Genomic DNA, 21,505 nt, shown 5'->3' with positions numbered 1-21,505 from the left:
GAAGACAGCCTAAGGGACATCTGGGACAACATTAAACACAACAATATTCACATTAAAGGGGTCCCAGAAGGAGAAGAAAGAGCGAAAGGACCCGAGAAAATATTTGAAGAGATTATAGTCAAAAACTTCCCTAACATGGGAAGGGAAACAGCCACCCAAATCCAGAAAAAGCAGAGAGTACCATACAGGATAAACCCAAGGAGAAACACACCAAGATGTATAGTAATCAAATTGCAAAAAATTAAAGACAAAGAAAAATTATTGAAAGCAGCAAGGGAAAAATAACAAACAAGGGAACTCCCATAGGGTAAGAGCTGATTTCTCAGCAGAAACTCTACAAGCCAGAAGGGAGTGGCATGACATATTTAAAGTGATGAAAAGGAAGAACCTACAACCAAGATTACTCTACCCATCAAGGATCTCATTCAGATTCGATGGAGAAATCAAAGGTATACAGACAAGCAAAAGCTAAGAGAATTCAGCACCACCAAACCAGCTCTACAACAAACGCTAAAGGAACTTCTCTAAGTGGGAAACACAAGAGAAGAAAAGGACCTACATAAACAAACCCAAAACAATTAAGAAAATGGTAAGAGGAACATACATATCGATAACTACCTTAAACGTGAATGGATTAAATGCTCCAAGCAAAAGACACACGCTCGTTGAATGGATACAAAAACAAGACCCATATATATGCTGTCTACAAGAGACCCACTTCAGACCTACGGACACATACAGACTGAAAATGAGGGGATGGAAAAAGATATTCCACGCAAAAGGAAATCAAAAGAAAGCTGGAGTAGCAATTCTCATATCAGACAAAACAGACTTTAAAATAAAGACTACTACAAGAGTCAAAGAAGGACACAAAATAATGATCAAGGGATCAATCCAAGAATAACAATTATAAATATTTATGCACACAGGAGCACCTCAATACATAAGGCAAATACTAACAGCCATAAAAGGGGAATCGACAGTAACACAATCATAGGAGGGGACTTTAACTCCCCACTTTCACGAATGGACAGATCATCCAAAATGAAAATAAATAAGGAAACACAAGCTTTAAATGATACATTAAACAAGATGGACTTCATTGATATTTATAGGACATTCCATCCAAAAACAATGGAATACACATTCTTTCTCAAGTGCTCATGGAACATTCTCCAGGATAGATCATATGTTGGGTCACAAATCAAGCCTTGGTAAATTTAAGAAAACTGAAATAGTATCAAGTATCTGTTCTGACCACAACGTTATGAGACTAGATATCAATTACAGGAAAAACACTGTAAAAAAACACAAACACATGGAGGCTAAACAATACACTACTAAATAACCAAGAGATGACTGAATAAATTAAAGAGGAAATAAAAAAATACCTACAAACAAATGACAATGAAAACACGATGACCCAAAACCTATGGTATATAGCAAAAGCAGTTCTAAGAGGAAAGTTTATAGCAATACAATCCTACCTCAAGAAACAAGAAAAATCTCAAATAAACCACCTAAATCAATTAGAGAAAGAAGAACAAAAAAAACTCCAAAGTTAGCAGAATGAAAGAAATCATAAAGATCAGAACAGAAGTAAATAAAAAAGAAATAAAGGAAAGATCAGCAAAGATCAATAAAACTAAAATCTGGTTCTTTGAGAAGATAAACGAAATTGATAAACCACTAGCCAGACTCATCAAGAAAAAAAAGGAAAAGTCTCAAATCAACACAATTAGAAATGAAAAAGGAGAAATAATGACTGACACTGCAGAAATACAAAGGACCATGAGAGATTACTGCAAGCAACTCAATGCCAATAAAATGGACAACCTGGAAGAAATGGACAAATTCTTAGAAAAGCACAACCTTCTGAGACTGAACCAGGAAGAAATAGAAAATATAAACAGACCAATCACAAGCACTGAAATTGAAAACTGTGATTTAACATCTTCCAACAAGCAAAAGCCAAGGACCGATGGATTCACAGGCAAATACTATCAAACATTTAGAGAAGAGGTAACACCTATCCTTCTTAAACTCTTCCAAAATATAGCCAAGGGAGTAACACTCCCAAACTCATTCTATGAGGCCACCATCACCCTGATACCAAAACCAGAAAAAGATGTTACAAAAAAAGAAAACTACAGGCCAATATCACTGATGAACATGGATGCAGAAATCCTCAACAAAATATTAGCAAACAGAATCCAACAGCACATTAAAAGGATCATACACCATGATCAAATGGGGTTTATCCACTTGATAAAGAAATGCAGGGCTTCCCTGGTGGCGCAGTGGTTGAGAATCTGCCTGCTGATGCAGGGGACACAGGTTCGTACCCCGGTCCGGGAAGATCCCACATGCTGCGGAGCGGCTGGGCCCGTGAGCCATGGCCGCTGAGCCTGCGCGTCCGGAGCCTGTGCTCCGCAACAGGAGAGGCCACAACGGTGAGAGGCCCGTGTACAGCAAAAAAAAAAAAAAAAAAAAAAAAGAAATGCAAGGATTCTTCAATATATGCAAATCAATCAATGTGATACACCATATTAACAAATTGAAGGATAAAAACCATATGATAATCTCAGTAGATGCAGAAAAAGCTTTTGACAAAATTCAACATCTATTTATAAAAACTCTCCAGAAACTAGGCATAGAGGGAACTTAACTCAACATAATAAAGGCCATATATGACAAACCCACAGCCAACATCATTCTCAATGTTGAAAATCTGAAACCATTTCCTCTAAAATCAGGAACAAGACAAGGCTGCCCACTCTCACCACTCTTATTCAATATAGTTTTGGAAGTTTTAGCCACAGCAATCAGAGAAGAAAAAGAAATAAAAGGAATCCAAATTGGAAAAGAAGAAGTAAAGCTGTCACTGTTTGTGGATGACATACTACACATAGAGAATCCTAAAGATGCTACCAGAAAACTACTAAAGCTAATCAATGAATTTGGTAAAGTGGCAGAATACAAAATTAATGCACAGAAATCTCTTGCATTCCTATACACGAACGATGAAAAATCTGAAATAGAAATTAAGGAAACAGTCCCACTTACCACTGCAACAAAAAGAATAAAATGCCTAGGAATAAACCTACCTAAGGAGACAAAAGACCTGTATGCAGAAAACTATAAGACACTGATGAAAGAAATTAAAGGTGGTACAAACAAATGGAGAGATATACCATGTTCTTGGAATGGAAGAATCAACATTGTGAAAATGACTCTACTACCAAAAGCGATCTACATATTCACAGCAATCCCAAACAAACTGCCAATGGCATTTTTCACAGAACAAGAACAAAAAATTTCACAATTTGTATGGAAACACAAAAGACTCCGGATAGCCAAAGCAATCCTGAGAAAGAAAAACGGAGATAGAGGAATCAGGCTTCCAGACTTCAGACTATACTACAAAGCTACAGTAATCAAGACAATATGGTACTGGCACAAAAACAGAAATATAGATCAACGGAACAGGATAGAAAACCCAGAGGTAAACCCATGCACTTATGGTCACCTTAATTTTGATAAAGGAAGCAAGAATATACAATGGAGAAAGACAGCCCCTTCAATATGTGGTGCTGGGAAAACAGGACAGCTACATGTAAAAGAATGAAATTAGAACACTCCCTAACACCATGCATTAAAATAAACTCCAAATGGACTAAAGACCTAAATGTAAGGCCAGACACTATAAAACTCTTAGAGGAAAACATAGGAAGAACAATCTTTGACATACATCACAGCAAGATCCTTTTTGACCCACCTCCTAGAGAAATGGAAATAAAAACAAAAATAAACAAATGGGACCTAATGAAACTTACAAAGCTTTTGTACAGCAAAGGAAACCACCAACAAGGTGAAAAGAAAACCCTCAGTGTGGAAGAAAATATTTGCAAATGAAGGAACTGACAAAGGATTAATCTCCAAAATATACAACCAGCTCATGCAGTTCAATATCTAAAAAAAAGCAACCCAATACAAAAAGGATAGAAGATCTAAATAGACATTTCTCCAAAGAAGATATACAAATTGCCAACAAACACATGAAAGGATGCTCAACATCACTAATCATTAGAGAAACGCAAATCAAAACTACAATGAGGTATCACTTCACACCAGTCATAATGGCCATCATCAAAAAAATCTACAAACAATAAATGCTGGAGAGGCTGTGGAGAAAAGGGAACCCTCTTGCACTGTTAGTGCGAATGTAAATTGATACAGCCACTACAGAGAACAGTATAGAGGTTCCTTAAAAAACTAAAAATAGACCATATGACCCAGCAATCCCACCACTGGGCCTATACCCTGAGGAAACTATAATTCAAAAAGAGTCATGGGGCTTCCCTGGTGGCGCAGTGGTTGAGAGTCCACCTGCCGATGCAGCGGACACGGGTTCGTGCCCCGGTCCGGGAAGATCCCACAGGCCGTGGAGCAGCTGGGCCCATGAGCCATGGCCACTAAGCCTGTGCATCCGGAGCCTGTGCTCCGCAACGGGAGAGGCCACAACAGTGAGAGGCCCATGTACCGCAAAAAAAAAAAGAGAGAGCCATGCACCAGAATGTTCATTGCAGCACTATTTACAATAGAGCCAGGACATGGAAGCAACCTAAGTGTCCATCAACAGATGAATGGATAAAGAAGATGTGGCACATATATACAATGGAATATTACTTAGCCATAAAAAGAAACGAAATTGAGTTATTTGTAGTGAGGTGGATGAACCTAGAGTCTCTCATACAAAGTGAAATAAGTCAGAGAGAGAAAAACAAATACCGTATGCTAACACATATATATGGAGTCTAAAAAAACAAAAATGGTTCTGATGAACTTAGGGGCAGAACAGGAATAAAGATGCAGAGGTATAGAATGGACTTGAAAACACGGGGATGGGGAAGGGTAAGCTGGGACGAAGTGAGAGAGTAGCACTGACATACATACACTACCAAATGTAAAATAGATAGCTAGTGGGAAGCAGCCGCATTGCACAGGGAGATCAGCTCAGTGCTTTGTGACCACCTAGAGCGGTAGGATAGAGAGGGTGGGAGGGAGATGCAAGAGGGAGGGGATATGGGGATATATGTACACATATAGCTGATTCACTTTGTTATACAGCAGAAACTAAAACACTGTAAAGCAATTATACTCCAATAAAGATGTTGGGGAAAAAAAGTCAGTTGCATTCGTATGTTAACAATGACCAATCCAAAAAGAAAATTAAGAAAATAATCCAATTTACTATAGCATCAAAAAACATAAAAATATTTAGGAATAAAATAAACCACGGAGATGAAAGATTTTAACAGAGGGAACTATAAAACATTGCTAAAAGAAATTAAACAAGATACAAATAGATGGAAAGACACCCCATGGTCATGGATTGGAAGACTTACTACTGCTAAAATGTACATAATAGCCAGTGCAATCCCTATCAAAATCCCAATGGCATTTTCTGCAGAAATAGAAAAAATACTATCATTCATATGGAATATCAAGGGCCCCCAAATTGCCAAAACAATCTTAAAAAATCAAAACAAAGTCATAGGCCTCAACCTTCCTGATTTCAAGATACCCTACAGCAAAAGTAATTAAGACAGTGCTGCACTGTCATAAAGATAGATACATATGTACACCTAAAACTAATACAGGGTTATATGTGAATGATATCTAAATTTTTTTTTTTTTTTTTTTTTTTTTTTTTGTGGTACATGGGCCTCTCACTGTTGTGGCCTCTCCCGCTGTGGAGCACAGGCTCCGGACGCACAAGCTCATGGGCCATGGTTCACGGGCCCAGCCGCTCCGCGGCACGTGGGATCTTCCCAGACCAGGGCACGAACCCGCATCCCCTGCATCGGCAGGCGGACCCTCAACCACTGCGCCACCAGGGAAGCCCAATATCGAAATTTTTTAAAATAAAAATAAAAAATAATTTAAAAGATACATAAACCAATGGAACAGAATTGAAAACCCAGAAATAAACCCTATTATATATGGCAAAATGATTTTATACAAGAGTACCAATGGGGAAAGAACCATCTCGTCAACAAATAATGCTGAAAAAATTAGATATCCACATGCAAAGAATAAAGTTCATCCTTCCCTTACACTATGTATAAAAATTAACTCAAAATGGATCCATAACCTGAATACAAGATCTAAACCTATTAAACTGCTGGAAGAAAACACAGGGGAAAAGCGTCAGGAAATTGGATTTGGCAATGATTTCTTGGACATGACACCTAAAGCCCAAGCTTAACAAAAGCAAAATTAAACTAATGCAAGACTTCCCTGGTGGTCCAGTGGGTAAGACTCTGCGCTTCCAATGCAGAGGGCCTGGGCTCAATCCCTGTTTTGGAAACTAGATCCCACATGCATGCCACAACTAAGAGTCCACATGCCACAACTAAGAAGTCCACATGCTACAACTAAGATGTCTGCATGCCACAACCACGAAGCTTGCATGCCGCAACTAAGACCCAGTGCAGCCAAAATAAATACATAAATAAATACATAGAAAAAAATAAAACTTTGAAAAAGAATGAAAAAAATAAACAAATGGGTCTACATCAAATTAAAAAGTCACCACACATCAAAGGAAACCATCAACAAAATGAAAAGGCAATCTATGGAAGGGGAGCAAATATTTGCAAGCCATATATATTACTGTAAAAAGGCTTAATATCTAGAATATATAAGGAACTCATGCAACTCAATAGCAAAATAACAAATAACCTGATTTTAAAATGGGCAAAGAAATAAAAAAATGAATAGACATTTTTCCAAATAAGACATACAAATGAACAACGGGTACATGAAAAGGTGTTCAACATCACTCATCATCAGGGAAATGCAAATTAAAATCATATGAGATATCACCTCATACCTGTGAAAATGTGTATTAAGAGAAAATAAGCACTGATAAGGATGTGGAGAGAGGGAACCCTCATGCACTGTTGGTGGGTGTGTAAATTGATATAGCAACTATGGAAAACAGTATGTAGGTTTCTAAAAAAAAATTAAAAATATAAGTACCATATGATCCAGCAGTCCCACTTTCAGGTATATATCCAAAGGAAACAAAATCAGTATCTCAAAAAGATATCTGCACTCCCATGGTCTTTGCAGCATTATTCACAATAGCCAAGATATAGAAAAAGTCTAAGTGTCCATCAATGGATGAATGGATAAAGAAACTGTGATATACATACAAAATGGAATATTATTCAGGCATTAAAAAAAGAAGGAAAACCTGCCATTTGTGACAACATTGATGAATCTGTAAGACACTATGGTAAATGAAACAAGCCAGACACAGAAAGAAAAATATTTCATGACCCCATTTATACATGAAATCAAAACAAACAAAAACAACCCCTCATAGTAACTGAGAGTAGAAGGGTGATTACTAGGGGCCAAACAGAGGGGGTCACAGGAAGTTATTGTTTAATGCATACAGTTTCAGTTTTGCAAGATGAAAAGAGCTCTGTAGTGGAAGGCAGTGATGGTTACACAATATAAATGTACTTAACACCACTGAACTGTACACTTAAAAATGCTTAAGAGAGTATACTTTATGTTCATTTCCCAATTAAAAAATTAGAAAAAGTGTGTATATAAATATATATATGTGTGTGTGTGTATATATATAGCAAAACACGAGAAAGTATATTTTATAATGTTACTAATGCTTATGCATCAGAGTAACATTACACATAATTTATTTTCCTATGTACTTTTCATACTTCTTTAAATGTTCCACAATAATACTTTCAAAATCAGCTAAAACACAATGAATGTTATTTTTCAAAACTCACAAAATAAGAAAATGTATTACCAAATAATACATATGGCATTATTTAATTTCTAAAGAATAATATGTATAACTATGGAAAAATAAGAAGGTAAACAAAAATATGTTGACAAGAGTTATCTCAGGGAAACAGGATTATGATGACTTTTATTTTCTTTTTGTATGCCTTCATTTTTAAATTTTCATTATTTATGCCATTACTTTTGTAATATAAATGTACTTACTTAAAAAACACAGTAAAATATAAATACTACATATGAAAATATTAATGACCCAGTCAATGCTGTACATAAAGGACAATTCACAGACATAAATGCCTACGATAAATAATGCTTTCCAATGCTTTTTTTTTCTTTTTTTTTTTGCGTTACGCGGGCCTCTCACTGTTGTGGTCTCTCCCGTTGCAGAGCACAGGCTTCAGACACGCAGGCTCAGCGGCCATGGCTCACGGGCCTAGGCGCTCCGCGGCATGTGGGATCTTCCCGGACCAGGGCACAAATCCATGTCCCCTGCATTGGCAGGTGGACTCTCAACCACTGCGCCACCAGGGAAGCCCTCCAATGTTCTTTATAACTACTTAAGGCACTATATCTAGACTAATATTGCTGCCTGGATTATCATATTCAAGATCAAACAACCAATATAACTTTAAATATTTTATTATTAAAATGATTAATAATAATGAATAGTAATTATTATCAGTTTATCTTGTTTTATTATTATTAGCTTATAATTAAAATATTAAGTAATATTTTATGCTTAGCAGTTTCCACAGAATACGTACATTACGTTCTTCCTTAGCTGCTGCTTCTAACTGAGCTGCAAGTTGTGAACAACATACCAAGAATGAATTCAGATCATTCTCAACCTTATGAAAAAAAGAGAAAGTTACTTTTATTTCAGAATTCATATGCATATCCATCTATATTTTAGAATATTTAACTACTTTTGAAAATAGTTTTGTGTATGTAATTTCTGTCCCTTGAAATGCATAAAATGAGAAACCATGTTCCAAATGCTATACCAGCAAATTTTCCCAGAAAGAAAGTACATTCTGGGTAGTGGCTCAGTAATGACATATACCCAGCTATGTCTCTCTTCACATTCTCCTCTACACAGGTGTAGAAAATCAAGCATTCCAGCCTTAGCCTTCTGAAATTTAGGGGTAGCAGAAAAAGTACACACTTAAATATACGTTAAATAATGCTTTGTGTTAAAAAATGAATGCTAATTATGACTTCTGATTATAACTATACTTGCCAAGAGATAATAGTCTTTCACCCTTACTTAATGAGCAATAGAAAATTTTGAGGAAAAAAAGTTACATATTAAAATGTCACAATGACTGAATCTCTTTTAGTAGAGCAGTGATCTGTAAATCCGAGAATTGACCAAAGATAAATAAACCTCAGATGCTTATATACAGTTAGAATTCTGACAGAATGTTCTCCAGGACAAATATGATCCCTCAACATTACATTTTAAACATACTCAGAGGTTCATATTTTTTTATCATGGTAAAACCTATAATCATATAAGAGACAGAGGGGGAAACTAAAATAGTCATTCAGGAGAGTGGGAAAATGAATTAACTAGAGTTACTAATCACAAATATAAAGTGAGACCATTAGCAGACTTGGGGATTTTCTTCCACCCACATTCAGGTGCCACAAATAGACGATGAACATCAATTTGATCAAGATACATATTCTTTTCAAGTGCACACAGAACATTATCCAGGATAGATCACATGCAGGGCCACAAAGCAAGCCTCGCTAAATATAAGAAAACTGAAATATCAAGCATCCTTTCTGACCACAACACTATGAGGCTAAAAATCAACTACAAGAAAAAACTGCAAAAAACACAAACACATGGATGCTAAATGATATGCTGCTAAACAACCAGTGGCTCAATGAAGAAATCAAAGAGGAAATCAAAATATACCTAGAGACAAATGAAAATGAAAGCATGATAATCCAAAACCTATGGGATGCAGCAGAAGCAGTTCTACAGAGGGAAGTTTACAGCAATACAAGCTTACCTGTGGAAACAAGAAAAATCTCAAACAACCTAACCTCACGCCTAAAGCAACTAGAATAAAGAACAAACAAAAGCAAAAGTTAGTAGAAGAAAAGAAATCATAAAGATCAGAGCTGAAATAAATGAAATAGAGATTAAAAAATCAATAGACAAGACCACTGAAATCTAATTCTTTGAAAAAACAAACAAAATTGATAAAACTTTAGCCAGACTCAAGAAAAGAAGGGAGAGGGCCCAAATCAATAAAATCAGAAATGAAAAAGGAAAAGTTACAACCAACACCACAGAAATACAAAGGATCATGAAACTACTACAAGCAACTATAAGCCAATAAAATGGACAATCCAGAAGATATGGACAAATTCTTGAACCAAGAACAAAGAGAAAATGTGAACAGACCAATTATCAGAACTGAAATTAAAAGAGTAACGTAAAAACTCCCAAAAAACAAAAGTCCAGGACCAGATGACTTCACAGGTGACTTCTACCAAACATTTAGAGAAGAGTTAACACCTATCCTTCCGAAAATATTCCAAAAAACTGGAGAGGAAGGAAGACTTCTGAACTCATTCTATGAGGCTACCATCACCCTGATACCAAAACCAGACAAAGATACCACAAAAAAAGAAAATTACAGCCCCATATCACTGATGAACATAGATGCAAAAATCCTCAAAATACGAGCAAACCTACTCCAACAATACATTAAAAGGTTCATACAATATGACCAAGTGGGATTTATCCCAGGGATGCAAGGATTTTTCAATATCCACAAATCAATCAATGTGATACACAACATTAACAAATTGAAGAATATAAACCATATGATCATCTCAATAGATGCAGAAGAAACTTCTGATAAAATTCAACATCCATTTATGATTAAAAAAAAAACTCTTTAGAAAGTAAGAATAGAGGGAACATACCCTCAACATAATAAAGGCCATATATGACCAACCCACAGCTAACATAATACTCAACTGTGAGAATGCCCACCCTCGCCACTTTTACTCAACATAGTTTTGGAAGTCCTAGCCACAGCACTCAGACAAGAAAAAGAAAAGGAATCCAAATTAGAAAAGAAGAAGTAAAACTGTCACTGTTTTCAGATGACATGATAGTATACATAGAAAATCCTAAAGACACTACCAGAAAACTACTGAAGCTCAGCAATGAATTCAGTAAAGTTGCAGGATACAAAATTAATATACAGAAATCTGTCACATTTGTATACACTAACAACAAAAGATCAGAAAGAGAAATTAAGGAAACAACCCCATCACATCAAAAAATAAAATAAAATAAAGTACCTAGGAATAAACCTACCTAAGGAAACAAAAGACCTGTTCTCCAAAAACTATAAGATGCTAATGAAAGAAACTGAAGGTGACACAAACAGATGGAAAGATATACTGTGTTCTTGGATTGGAAGACTCAATAGTGTTAAAATGACCATACTACCCAAGGCAATCTATGCTTTCAATGCAATTCCTATCAAATTACCAATGCCATTCTTCACAGAACTAGAGCAAAAAAATTTTAAAATCTGTATAGAAACACAAAAGACCCCGAATAGCCAAAACAATCCTGAGAAAGAAGAATGGAGCTTGAGAAATCACTCTCCCTGACTTCAGACTATACTACAAACCTACAGTAATCAAAACAGTATGGTACTGGCACAAAAAGAGACATATAGATTAATGGACCAGGACAGAAAGCCCAGAAATAAACCCAAGCACATATGGTCAAATAATCTACAACAAAGGAGGCAAGAATATACAATGGAGAAAAGACAGCCGCTTCAATAAGTGGTGCTGGGAAAACTGGACAGCTACATGTGAAAGGATGAAATTAGAACACTCCCTAACACTGTAACACAAAAATAAACTCAAAATGGATTAAAGACCTAAATATAAGGGCAGACATTATAAAACTCTAGAGGAAAACACAGGCAGAACACACTTTGACATAAAACGTAGCAATATTTTTTTGGATCCCTCTCCTAGAGTAAAGGAAACAAAAACAAATGGGACATAATTAAACTTAAAAGCTTTCACACAGTAAAGGAAACCATCAACAAAACAAACTTACAGACTGGGAGAAAATATTTGCAAATGATGCTACCAAAAAGGGATTAATTTCCAAAATTCACAAACAGCTCATGTGGCTTAATATCAGAAAAACAAACAACCCAATCAAAAAATGGGCTGAAAACCTAAATAGACATTTCTCCAAAGAAGACATACAGATAGGCATATGAAAAAGAAGACATATAGGCACATGAAAAGATACTCAATATCGCTAATTATTAGAGAAACACAAATCAAAACTATAATGAGATATCACCTCACACTAGTCAGAATGGACATCATTAAAAAGTCTACAGATAACATATGCTGGCGAGGCTGTGGAGCAAAAGGAACCCCCCTACCTTGTTGGTGGAAATGTAAATTGGTGCAGCCACCATGGAGAACAGTATGGAGTTTCCTCAAAAAACTAAAAATAGAGTTACCATATGATACGGCAATCCCACTCCTGGGCATATATCCAGAGAAAACTCTAATTCAAAAAGATATGTGGGGGCTTCCCTGGTGGCGCAGTGGTTGAGAGTCTGCCTGCCGATGCAGGGGACACGGGTTCGTGCCCCAGTCCGGGAAGATCCCACGTGCCGCGAAGTGGCTAGGCCCGTGAGCCATGGCTGCCGAGCCTGCGTGTCCGGAGCCTGTGCTCCACAATGGGAGAGGCCACAACAGTGAGAGGCCCGCATACCGAAAAAAAAAAAAAAAGATATGTGGGGACTTCCCTGGCAATCCAGTGGTTAAGAATCCATGCTCCCATTGCAGAGGGCACAGGTTCGGTCCCTGGTCAGGGAATTAAGATCCCACAAGCAGCATGGCACAGCCAAAAAAAAAAAAAAAAAAGAGAAAAAGAGAGAGACAAGGAAATAAAAACATTCAGATTGGACAAGAAGAAGTAAAACTGTCCTTATCTGAAGATGACATAATTGTCTATGTATAAAACCCCAAAACATCTACCGAAAGATTCCTAGAATAAAGAAGTACATTGAGCAAGGTTGCAAGATGTATGATCAACACACGAAAATCAATCATATTTCTATATACTAATAACAAACAGGTGGAAACTGAAATTAAAAATATAATGCCATTAAAAATCATTCCAAAAAACATGAAATATTAATGTATAAATCTGAAAAACAATATACAGGATCTTTATGATGAAAATTACAGAATGCTGAAGAAAGAAATCAAACAGGACAATGAAATCAATCAAATAAATGGAGAAACATACTATGTTTATGGTTTGAAAGACCCAACATAGGTATTTTATTACATGAAGCCAAACTCAATCCATAACTAACAAAACTAATTATAAAATAGAAGAATGACCAACGAGTACAGTGTATTATAGTCGACTATTAAGAAATATGTAAAAATAATTCGTCTCATCAATAGACTGAAGGTGAAGCACATAATCACCTTAATAGTTATATCATTTCAATATACACAACACAGACATTTACTAAAACTCAGTAATCTTTTCAATGTTGGGGGTTTTTTATTTAGCAAACCATAAATAGAAGAATACTTTCTTAACATAATAAAGAATATACATTGCAAACCAACAGCCAACCACAAGCTTACATATTAAACAAGAGATGCATTAGCAACAAAAGTAGGCTCAAGATATAGATATGCGGTGGTGTGATGATTTGGGAGATTGGGATTGACATGTATACACTGATGTGTATAAAATGGATGACTAACAAGAATAAAAAAAAATAATAAATAAATAAAATGTTTAAGAACATATACAAATGCATGAAAACAAATTTAAAATTGAAATCCAATAAATACTTCAGTAATAAAAAAAAAGATATAGACATGCCTTAATTAAACTTTAAGATAAGTGTTGGCAGAGAATGGAAAAATCAGTACACTACTTTCAAGTTTCCTAGGAGGAACATATACAGACTCTAAAAGAAAATCTTAGCCCTTTTCAGTATTAATGTCTCTACATTAGCATTACATATACTTACAGGAAAGGTTAATCCTTCATGTTCAGGCTTCACAACTGGTTCTTCTCCACTTGGAATGTTAAATCCATAGGTTTCTTCCAAAGTAGAAACAACCTATGAGAAAAATCAAAGCAAATTATGTACTTATATAGGGTAAAAATATTACATTAAATCTAAAAAGATATTTAATCAACTATGTCAGAACCATTTTAGCAGTAAGACTTACTTCTACCAGTACCATAAACTTAAATTTTCCGTCTCATGCCCCACCTCGTATTATCCTGAAGAAGGAGTATGAGCAATAGGCCTTGATCCCTCCCTAGCAATGAAGATAGGCCCTATGACTCTTCCATTTCTGTGTTGAAGGGAGTCTATGAACAGCTGAAGCATCAACTCTACTTACCATCAAAGTTTACCTCAAAATCTAATTGACTTGGCTTTCCTCTTTGAAGAGAGTGGGGAAAATAGGGAGATAGAGACCAGAAAGCAATACATTTTTAAAGGAAATTCTCTGAGCTAACCCCCTGAACTTAGGGCAAACTTGTATTTTGGAAGTTTGATGAACTGTATTTTTTTTGTATATTTGTGCTATTCATCATTGTTCTCACTTGGTATTTGGTACATTTACAACTCAATTCTGGATCACTGTGCAAGGAACTCAGAAAAAAGGAAGATATTTTTTCCCCAACACTAACAGCTAGAGTTTCTAAAGTGCAGAGAAGAGCTACAGAGCAGGCATGAGACTGAGAAAAGCCTATCCTTAGAAAGATCTGCTTGTGTCTCAGAACTTGGATTTCAGGAGGGTTCCCACTATTCATTGACTGATGACAGTGGCTCACTGTCCCTAAACTTATTGTACCAACTATATGATTTATGCTGAACACATGCTTTCCTTCAGGGAGTCTGGAATTTTGGTACATGCTAGGCAGAGAGTACCTAGGTGACCAACCTCCAATAAAACCCTGGGCACTGAATCTCTAGTGAACTCCTCTGGTAGATATTTCACATGTGCTGTAACAACTGGTTGAAGGAATTAAGCAAGTCCTGTGTGACTCTAAAGGGAAAGAAATCTTGGAAACTTGCACCTGGTTTCCTCGAGACTTCACCCCATGTGCCTTTTCCTTTTGCTGATTTTGCTTTTAATCCTTTCACTATAATATATCTTGGCCATCAATATGACTATATACTGAGTCCAGTGAGTCCTCAAAGGAAATCACTAAACCTGACGATGGTCATGGGGACCCCCAACCCAGGCACCAACAAGTATCTTACCATCTTCAGATGTTTGGTAATTTTCCTGATCAATTCATCTTCTGCTATTAACTCCTCTGTCTTACTTGATGGAATGGGCAAAGCATACCTTATGATGGATTCCCCTGTTGGTGGAGATCTTAAGACCACTGGTTCAAGTTTATCACGTACTAATTTTGCACTATGTTTTTCCTTTGGTTTAGGTGACAATGGTGAATTAAATACTCCTTTTATATATGTTAATTCTGGAACATTTGACAATTTACTACTAGATGCCAACAGATGCTTTACTGGCTTCATTTTGTTATTTACTTAGCTTCTGAATTATAGATGAAAAAATTTTATTCCTCCCTGTAAATAAAACATTAAGATTTCAGATTAAAAATGATGGCAGATTAAAAAGAATGAAATAATGCCATTTGCAGCAACGTGAATGGACCTGGAGATTATCATACTAAGTGAAGCAAGTCAGACAGAAAAAGACAAATATCATATGATATCGCTTATATGGGGAAATTATTATTTTTAAAAAGATACAAATGAACTTATTTACAAGACAGAAACAGACTCCTAGACTTAGAATAACAAACTTATGGTTACCAAAGGGGAAAGGTGGGTGGGGGGGAGGGTAGATAAATTTTGGGATTCACATATACACACTACTATATTTAAAATAGATAACCAGGGACTTCCCTGGTGGTCCAGTGGGTAAGACTCCGTGCTCCTAATGCAGGGGGCCTGGGTTCGATCCCTGGTGGGGGAACTAGATCCCACATGCATGCCACAACTAAGAGTTCGCATGCCACAACTAAGAAGTCCACATGCCACAACTAAAGATCCCGCATGCGGCAACTAAGCCCCAGTGCAGCCAAAATAAATGAATAAGTAAAAGAGATAGCCAACAAGAACCTACTGTATAGCAAAGGGAACTCTTCTCAATAATCTGTAATAACCTAAATGGAAAAAGAATTTGAAAAAGAATAGATATATATACATAAAACTGAATCACTGTGGTGTACACCTGAAACTAACACAACATTGTAAATCAACTATGCTTCAATATAAAATAAAAATTTTTAAAAAGAAAAAAAAATGATAGCCAGACTATCAATTGCCATGAAGATGGTGAATCCCAAAATCAACTCTGGAGAAATTACAAAATGGAGAGGGAAACATTCCTAACAAAACAAAGAAAAAAAAAACAAACCTATAAGAAACCCCTAGACATGTGATTTATGTGTGGGCATTTAGCACAGGAGCTGAAGGAAGGGAAGAAGACAGTGGCAGTAGTGAAAGAACGTATTTAGAAAACTTTAAAATTTTATTTTTACCTTTCCCCACCATTCTTGAGCTAATATAGGCCCTTTATATATATCACTATTTCCATAAGCAGTAATAGCCTATTATTTGCTGATCCCAGGGTATCAGCAGAGTAATACCGGGGCAGCACCAATGTCATGCTAGAATAAGGAAGTATAGACTGGGTAGGACTTATTAAGCTTTCATTCTCCTACTTCTCTCTTTCCAAAGCTGATTAAGACGCAGAACAATTCCTCCTCCCATGGGAATTATCTGACAGACTGGCAAAATTAAGATAGAATAGCATTGGCTCTCTGTTGTCTGCAGTGCTCCACACATAGACTAGTCCCATTGTTGTGGGTTGAACTGTGTCCCCCAAATAGATATGTTCAAGTCCTAACCCCTGGTACCTGGGAATATGACTGTATTTGAAAATACAGTCTTTGCAGATGTGATCAGGTTAAAATGAGGTCATATTGGAATAGGGTGGGCCCTAAATCCAATAACTGGCGTCATTATAAGAAAGCCATGTGATGACACTTGTACACAGATGTACAGGGAAGAAGGCCACGAAATGACAAGGGCAGAGATTGGAGGTGTGCAGCTGCAAACCAAGGAATGTTAAGGATTGCCAGCACCCACCAGAAGCTGGGAAAAACCTTCAGGGGGAGCACAGCCCTACCAACACCTTGATTTCAGACTCCTAGACTCCAGAATTGTTAGATAGTAAATTTCTCTCACAACAAATTGTTTTAGGCCACCCTTTTTGTGGCACGTTGTTACGGCAGCCCTAGGAAACTAATTTGCTGATGGAAATGATTCAGTAGAAAGCAAAAAGTATGACTGGGAGAGAGGGAATTGCTGTGATGATACCCTTGAGTAAACAAGAAGAAATGGGTTTTAAGGCACGAATGCGCCAACTCACTTTAGACAGGAACAGGGAAACTTTACCTAAGGCTGCAGACAGGAAGGCAGAGATGTGGGCTACTTCAAGAAACCAACAGAAAAGGATGGGGCACTCACCAGGTGCTAGAAAACAGCCTAATAAATGGATCCATGAAAGTTCACAGAAACTTAAAAAAAAAAAGTTACATGCAGTGAACACATAAAAAAATACTTAAGGATTTTACACATTTGCTCCATTTAACTCTCCTAACAATGCCAGGAGGTGGATACTCTATCACCATAAAATTACCCAAGTTTATCAGTCACTTTCCACCACGAAGACAAACGTTTTCTGGTTTCCCTTCAAGGATTAGCTTGATATCCATTTCAAGCCCTTTAACGACACATTATACAAAACTGTGGGGGTGGGAGGCATAGGGTTTACGGTCCTTAAATTCTCCATCAAGACAAGAGAAGCTCAGCCGCAGCTGAGGCAGTCACGCGGGGGGGGGGGGGGGGGAATGAAGAGAGAAGCAAGGATGCTTTGGCCAGGCAATCTGTGAACACGCTCACAGCTGACGAGGTAAGTCCCCCACCACTCGGTATACCTGCCGAGGCTGCTGGCAGTCAGGCTACTGGGTGGTTTGGCCCTGGCGAGGCTGGCTCAAAGGTGAAAACGCTGGAAATTCTGAGCCTCCCAGACTTCCTTCAAGACGGAAGCCTGCAAATCCTGCAGACTCCAGCCCTGCTGCTTTACAAACGGACATTTGTGCCGCCAGGAAACGCCGGGCTTCAGCGTCCCCGGGCGGCCGCAGCGAGGATAAGACGCCAGCCGCCGGACGGCCGTTGACGCCACGTCACGACGCCGACGTCCTACGTCAGACGCCGCGGGCGGGAGCCGCCCATCCCACGCGCGCGGGGAGAGGGGCGAGGGCTTCCGGCAACGGCGGGGCCTTCGAGAGGCTGCGCGCCTCCACCGCGCCCTCGGTATCCTATGCGATTACTTCCAGACGCCTCACACGCGGAGATGATTACAGGCTTTTGGCCTCGAGAAATAACGTCCCGTTTAGTGCTATAAGAGCTTGGGCTACACCGACAAAGCCTGAGCCCCAGGCCCTCCTCTGACACCGTCTAAATGTTTCACTGCGAGGTGTTGTGGAGTCAAAATTTTTTTTTTAGACTATTAAATATTTTGTTGTCGAACTATAGTTGATTTACAATGTGTTAATTTCTGGTGTACAACAAAGTGATTCAGGTACGTATGTTAAATACCATGTCGTACCATGAACATGTACCACTTACGTTATTCTTCAAGGGATAATAGGAAGATTTCTGCTTCCAACCAAAATGGTGTAACAGGGACTGGGTTTATCCTCCTAGCTCACCAACTAAAAAATCAGACAAAATATAAGAAACAATGAATTTCAAGATATTGGCTATCAGGCAATTAATGACAGTGATCCCTGGGTAACAGGAAACAAACAAGATGAGCCCTGTGATTTCCTAAACTTACTTTCTGAAGAGAGGAGTTTCCAAATCATAATGCAAAGAGGGGGGAACCCAGGGAGACCCCAGAAGTCTCCCTGAGTTGAAGAAAAGATGTCCAGTAAGGCCAAGGAAATTCGAGTTAAGAGGAGGGAATACTAAAGAAGAGATTGAAAAAGAGTGAGAGAGCTCCATAAATTCTCAGAGGGACCCCCTTCAAGTCCACAGCGGATTAATGTCACCGTATGCATGTATGGGCACATACATGCTAGGCTAGGGAAAGAGCCACCTAAAAGCATCAAAGGGTACAATATTCATAGCTCACAAAGAGCTGGAAATATTTTATATTCTCTCCAGCTAGAGTGAAAAGCTTTATAATTTATGGGTACTCCCTAAGTACTCACAAGGATTTTGCCACAGGAGGTGGTCAAAACTAGTTCTACTCTAAACACTTCTCTGGACCTGACAAATGAATCTTCAAAGTAATACCTGAAAGAATCAAACATTTCCAATAACTTGACTGAGACCCAGAACAGAGCTCAAGAATATTTATACGCATATCAAAACATCCAGCACCCAACAAGGTAAAAATCACACTGTCAAGTATCCAATCAAAAGTTGCACGGGGGGGGGGGGGGGTGCTTCGCTGGTGGCGCAGTGGTTGAGAATCTGCCTGCTAATGCAGGGGACACAGGTTCGAGCCCTGGTCTGGGAAGATCCCACATGCTGCAGAGCAACTAGGCCCATGAGCCACAACTACTGAGCCTGCGCGTCTGGAGCCTGTGCTCCGCAACGAGAGGCCGCAATAGTGAGATGCCAGCGCACCGCGATGGAGTGGATCCCGCTTGCCACAACTAGAGAAAGCCCTCGCACAGAAACGAAGACCCAACACAGCAAAAATTAAAAAAAAAAAAAAAAAAAAAGTTGCAGGGGAATTCCCTGGCAGTCCAGTGGTTAGGACTCTGCACTTCCACTGCAGGGGACACAGGTTCGATCCCTGATCTGGGAAGTAAGATCCCACATGCTGTGCAGCACAACCAAAAAAATAAAAAGTTGCAAATCATGCAAAGAAAGAGGAAAATACAATATACTAATGTAATGGGATAAAAATCAATCAGTCAAAATGACCCCAGTCATGACAGATGATAACATTGGTAGACAGGACAAAAAAATTACTACAACTGTATTCCATATATTCAAGAATCTAGAGGAAAGATTGAACATGTTAAGTGGAGACATAGAAGATATGACAGCACTCAAATCAACGTTCCAGAAATGAAAATGTCTTAGAAGAAAAAATGCACTGGCTAAGAGAAACAGTAAGTTAGCAATCACAGAAGAAAAGATTCATAAACCTAATAGTAAAGAGAAACCACCCAGGAAGAAAGATACAGAAAAGATTCTGTGGGGGGGAAAGAAAATTCAGGATTTCTGTGAGCCATAGAACAACTTCAAATGACATAATATACATGCATGTGGGTTCCTAACTATTTTTCTAAGTATGATGAAATGTATAACTCCACAGATCTGAGAGGCTCAGTGAACACCAAGCACAGGAAGCATGACACATCATAATCAAATTGCTTAAAAGCAGTGAAAAAAAGAAAATCTTTAAATAAACCGTAAGGATAAAAAGGCACATTACAAAAATAAAGTAACAAAGACAAAGATGACCACAGAGTTTTTTTCCAAAACAGTACAAGACAACGTTATGCTAAGTGAGATAAGCCAGATAGACAAAGACAAGTATTGTGCGGTATCATTTACATATAGAATCTAAAAAAGTCAAACTTTTAAAGAAACAGTAAAATCATGGTTACCAGAGGATAGGGGAATAGTTTGATGTTGTTTAAGCGTACAAACTTAGTAGTACATAAGCCATAGAGATCTAATGCACAGTATAATGAATACAGACAATAATATTATGATTATATAACATGATAGAGGTGCTAAATATTGCCACAGTGGCAATTATGTTACAATATATAAATGTTTCAAAACTTTATTTATTTACTTTTTTGGCCTTTCCCCACGTCTTATGGGATCTTAGTTCCCAGACCAGGGATTGGACCCAAGCCCTAGCAGTGAGAGCACAGAGTCCTAACCACTGGACTGCAAGGAAATTCCCTCAAAAATTTTAAAATGCAATACTGGAGACGACAGCGCAACATTACTAAAGTACTGAAAGAAAAAAATGGTTAATCTAGAATTCTTTAGCCAGAATAATTATCTTTCAGAAAACGAGGTGAAACAGAGAATTTGTCAGACACACAAAAGCTGAAAGAATTAATCAACAGCATACCTGCACTAAATAAATATTGAAGGAAGTCTTTCAACCAGAAGGAGAATGATACCAGTTGCAAATCTAGATCTGTCAAAGAATTGAAGAGCACTAAAAATGGAAACTATGTGAGTATACATAAAGATATTTTTCTTATTTAAATCCTCAAAGGTAATTGTTTAAAGAAAAATCAGTAACAATGTGATGAAGGATTTTGAACATAGGTGAAAGTAAAATGTATAACAATAATAGCACAAAAGCCAATTGGGAGAAATGGAAATATAACATTGTAAAGTTCTTATTCTATATGTGAACTGTTATAATACCATTTGAAAGCAGTCTGTGATGTAGGCTGGATAATGGCCCCCAAAGATAAAAGTCTTAAACTCTAGAGCCTGTG

General features: G+C 37.6%; 1 protein-coding gene across 31 annotated transcripts in view; it reads right to left on the bottom strand.

Annotated features, from left to right (window-relative positions):
* Positions 1–18,150, bottom strand: part of CCDC7 (coiled-coil domain containing 7) — a 295,714-nt gene extending 277,564 nt beyond the window's left edge. For 29 of the 31 annotated variants that reach the window (XM_032621413.1, XM_032621412.1, XM_032621420.1 and 26 more), the window contains exons 1-4: positions 17,948–18,150; positions 15,177–15,506; positions 13,926–14,018; positions 8,610–8,693 (exon numbers count right to left, since the gene is read on the bottom strand). In XM_032621413.1, the coding sequence (XP_032477304.1) occupies positions 8,610–8,693; positions 13,926–14,018; positions 15,177–15,455 (456 nt within the window). In that variant the 5' untranslated portion in view covers positions 15,456–15,506; positions 17,948–18,150. The remainder of the gene's footprint in view (positions 1–8,609; positions 8,694–13,925; positions 14,019–15,176; positions 15,507–17,947) is intronic. The other 2 variants (XM_032621416.1, XM_032621419.1) reach the window with 1 other exon arrangement.
* Positions 18,151–21,505: the final 3,355 nt, after the last annotated feature.

The sequence above is a fragment of the Phocoena sinus genome, chromosome 2 (assembly GCF_008692025.1).
Source record: "Phocoena sinus isolate mPhoSin1 chromosome 2, mPhoSin1.pri, whole genome shotgun sequence".
Classification (NCBI taxonomy): domain Eukaryota; kingdom Metazoa; phylum Chordata; class Mammalia; order Artiodactyla; family Phocoenidae; genus Phocoena; species Phocoena sinus.
The sequence above is the reverse complement of the archived record's forward strand: the minus strand, read 5'-3'. Positions and strand labels throughout refer to the sequence as shown.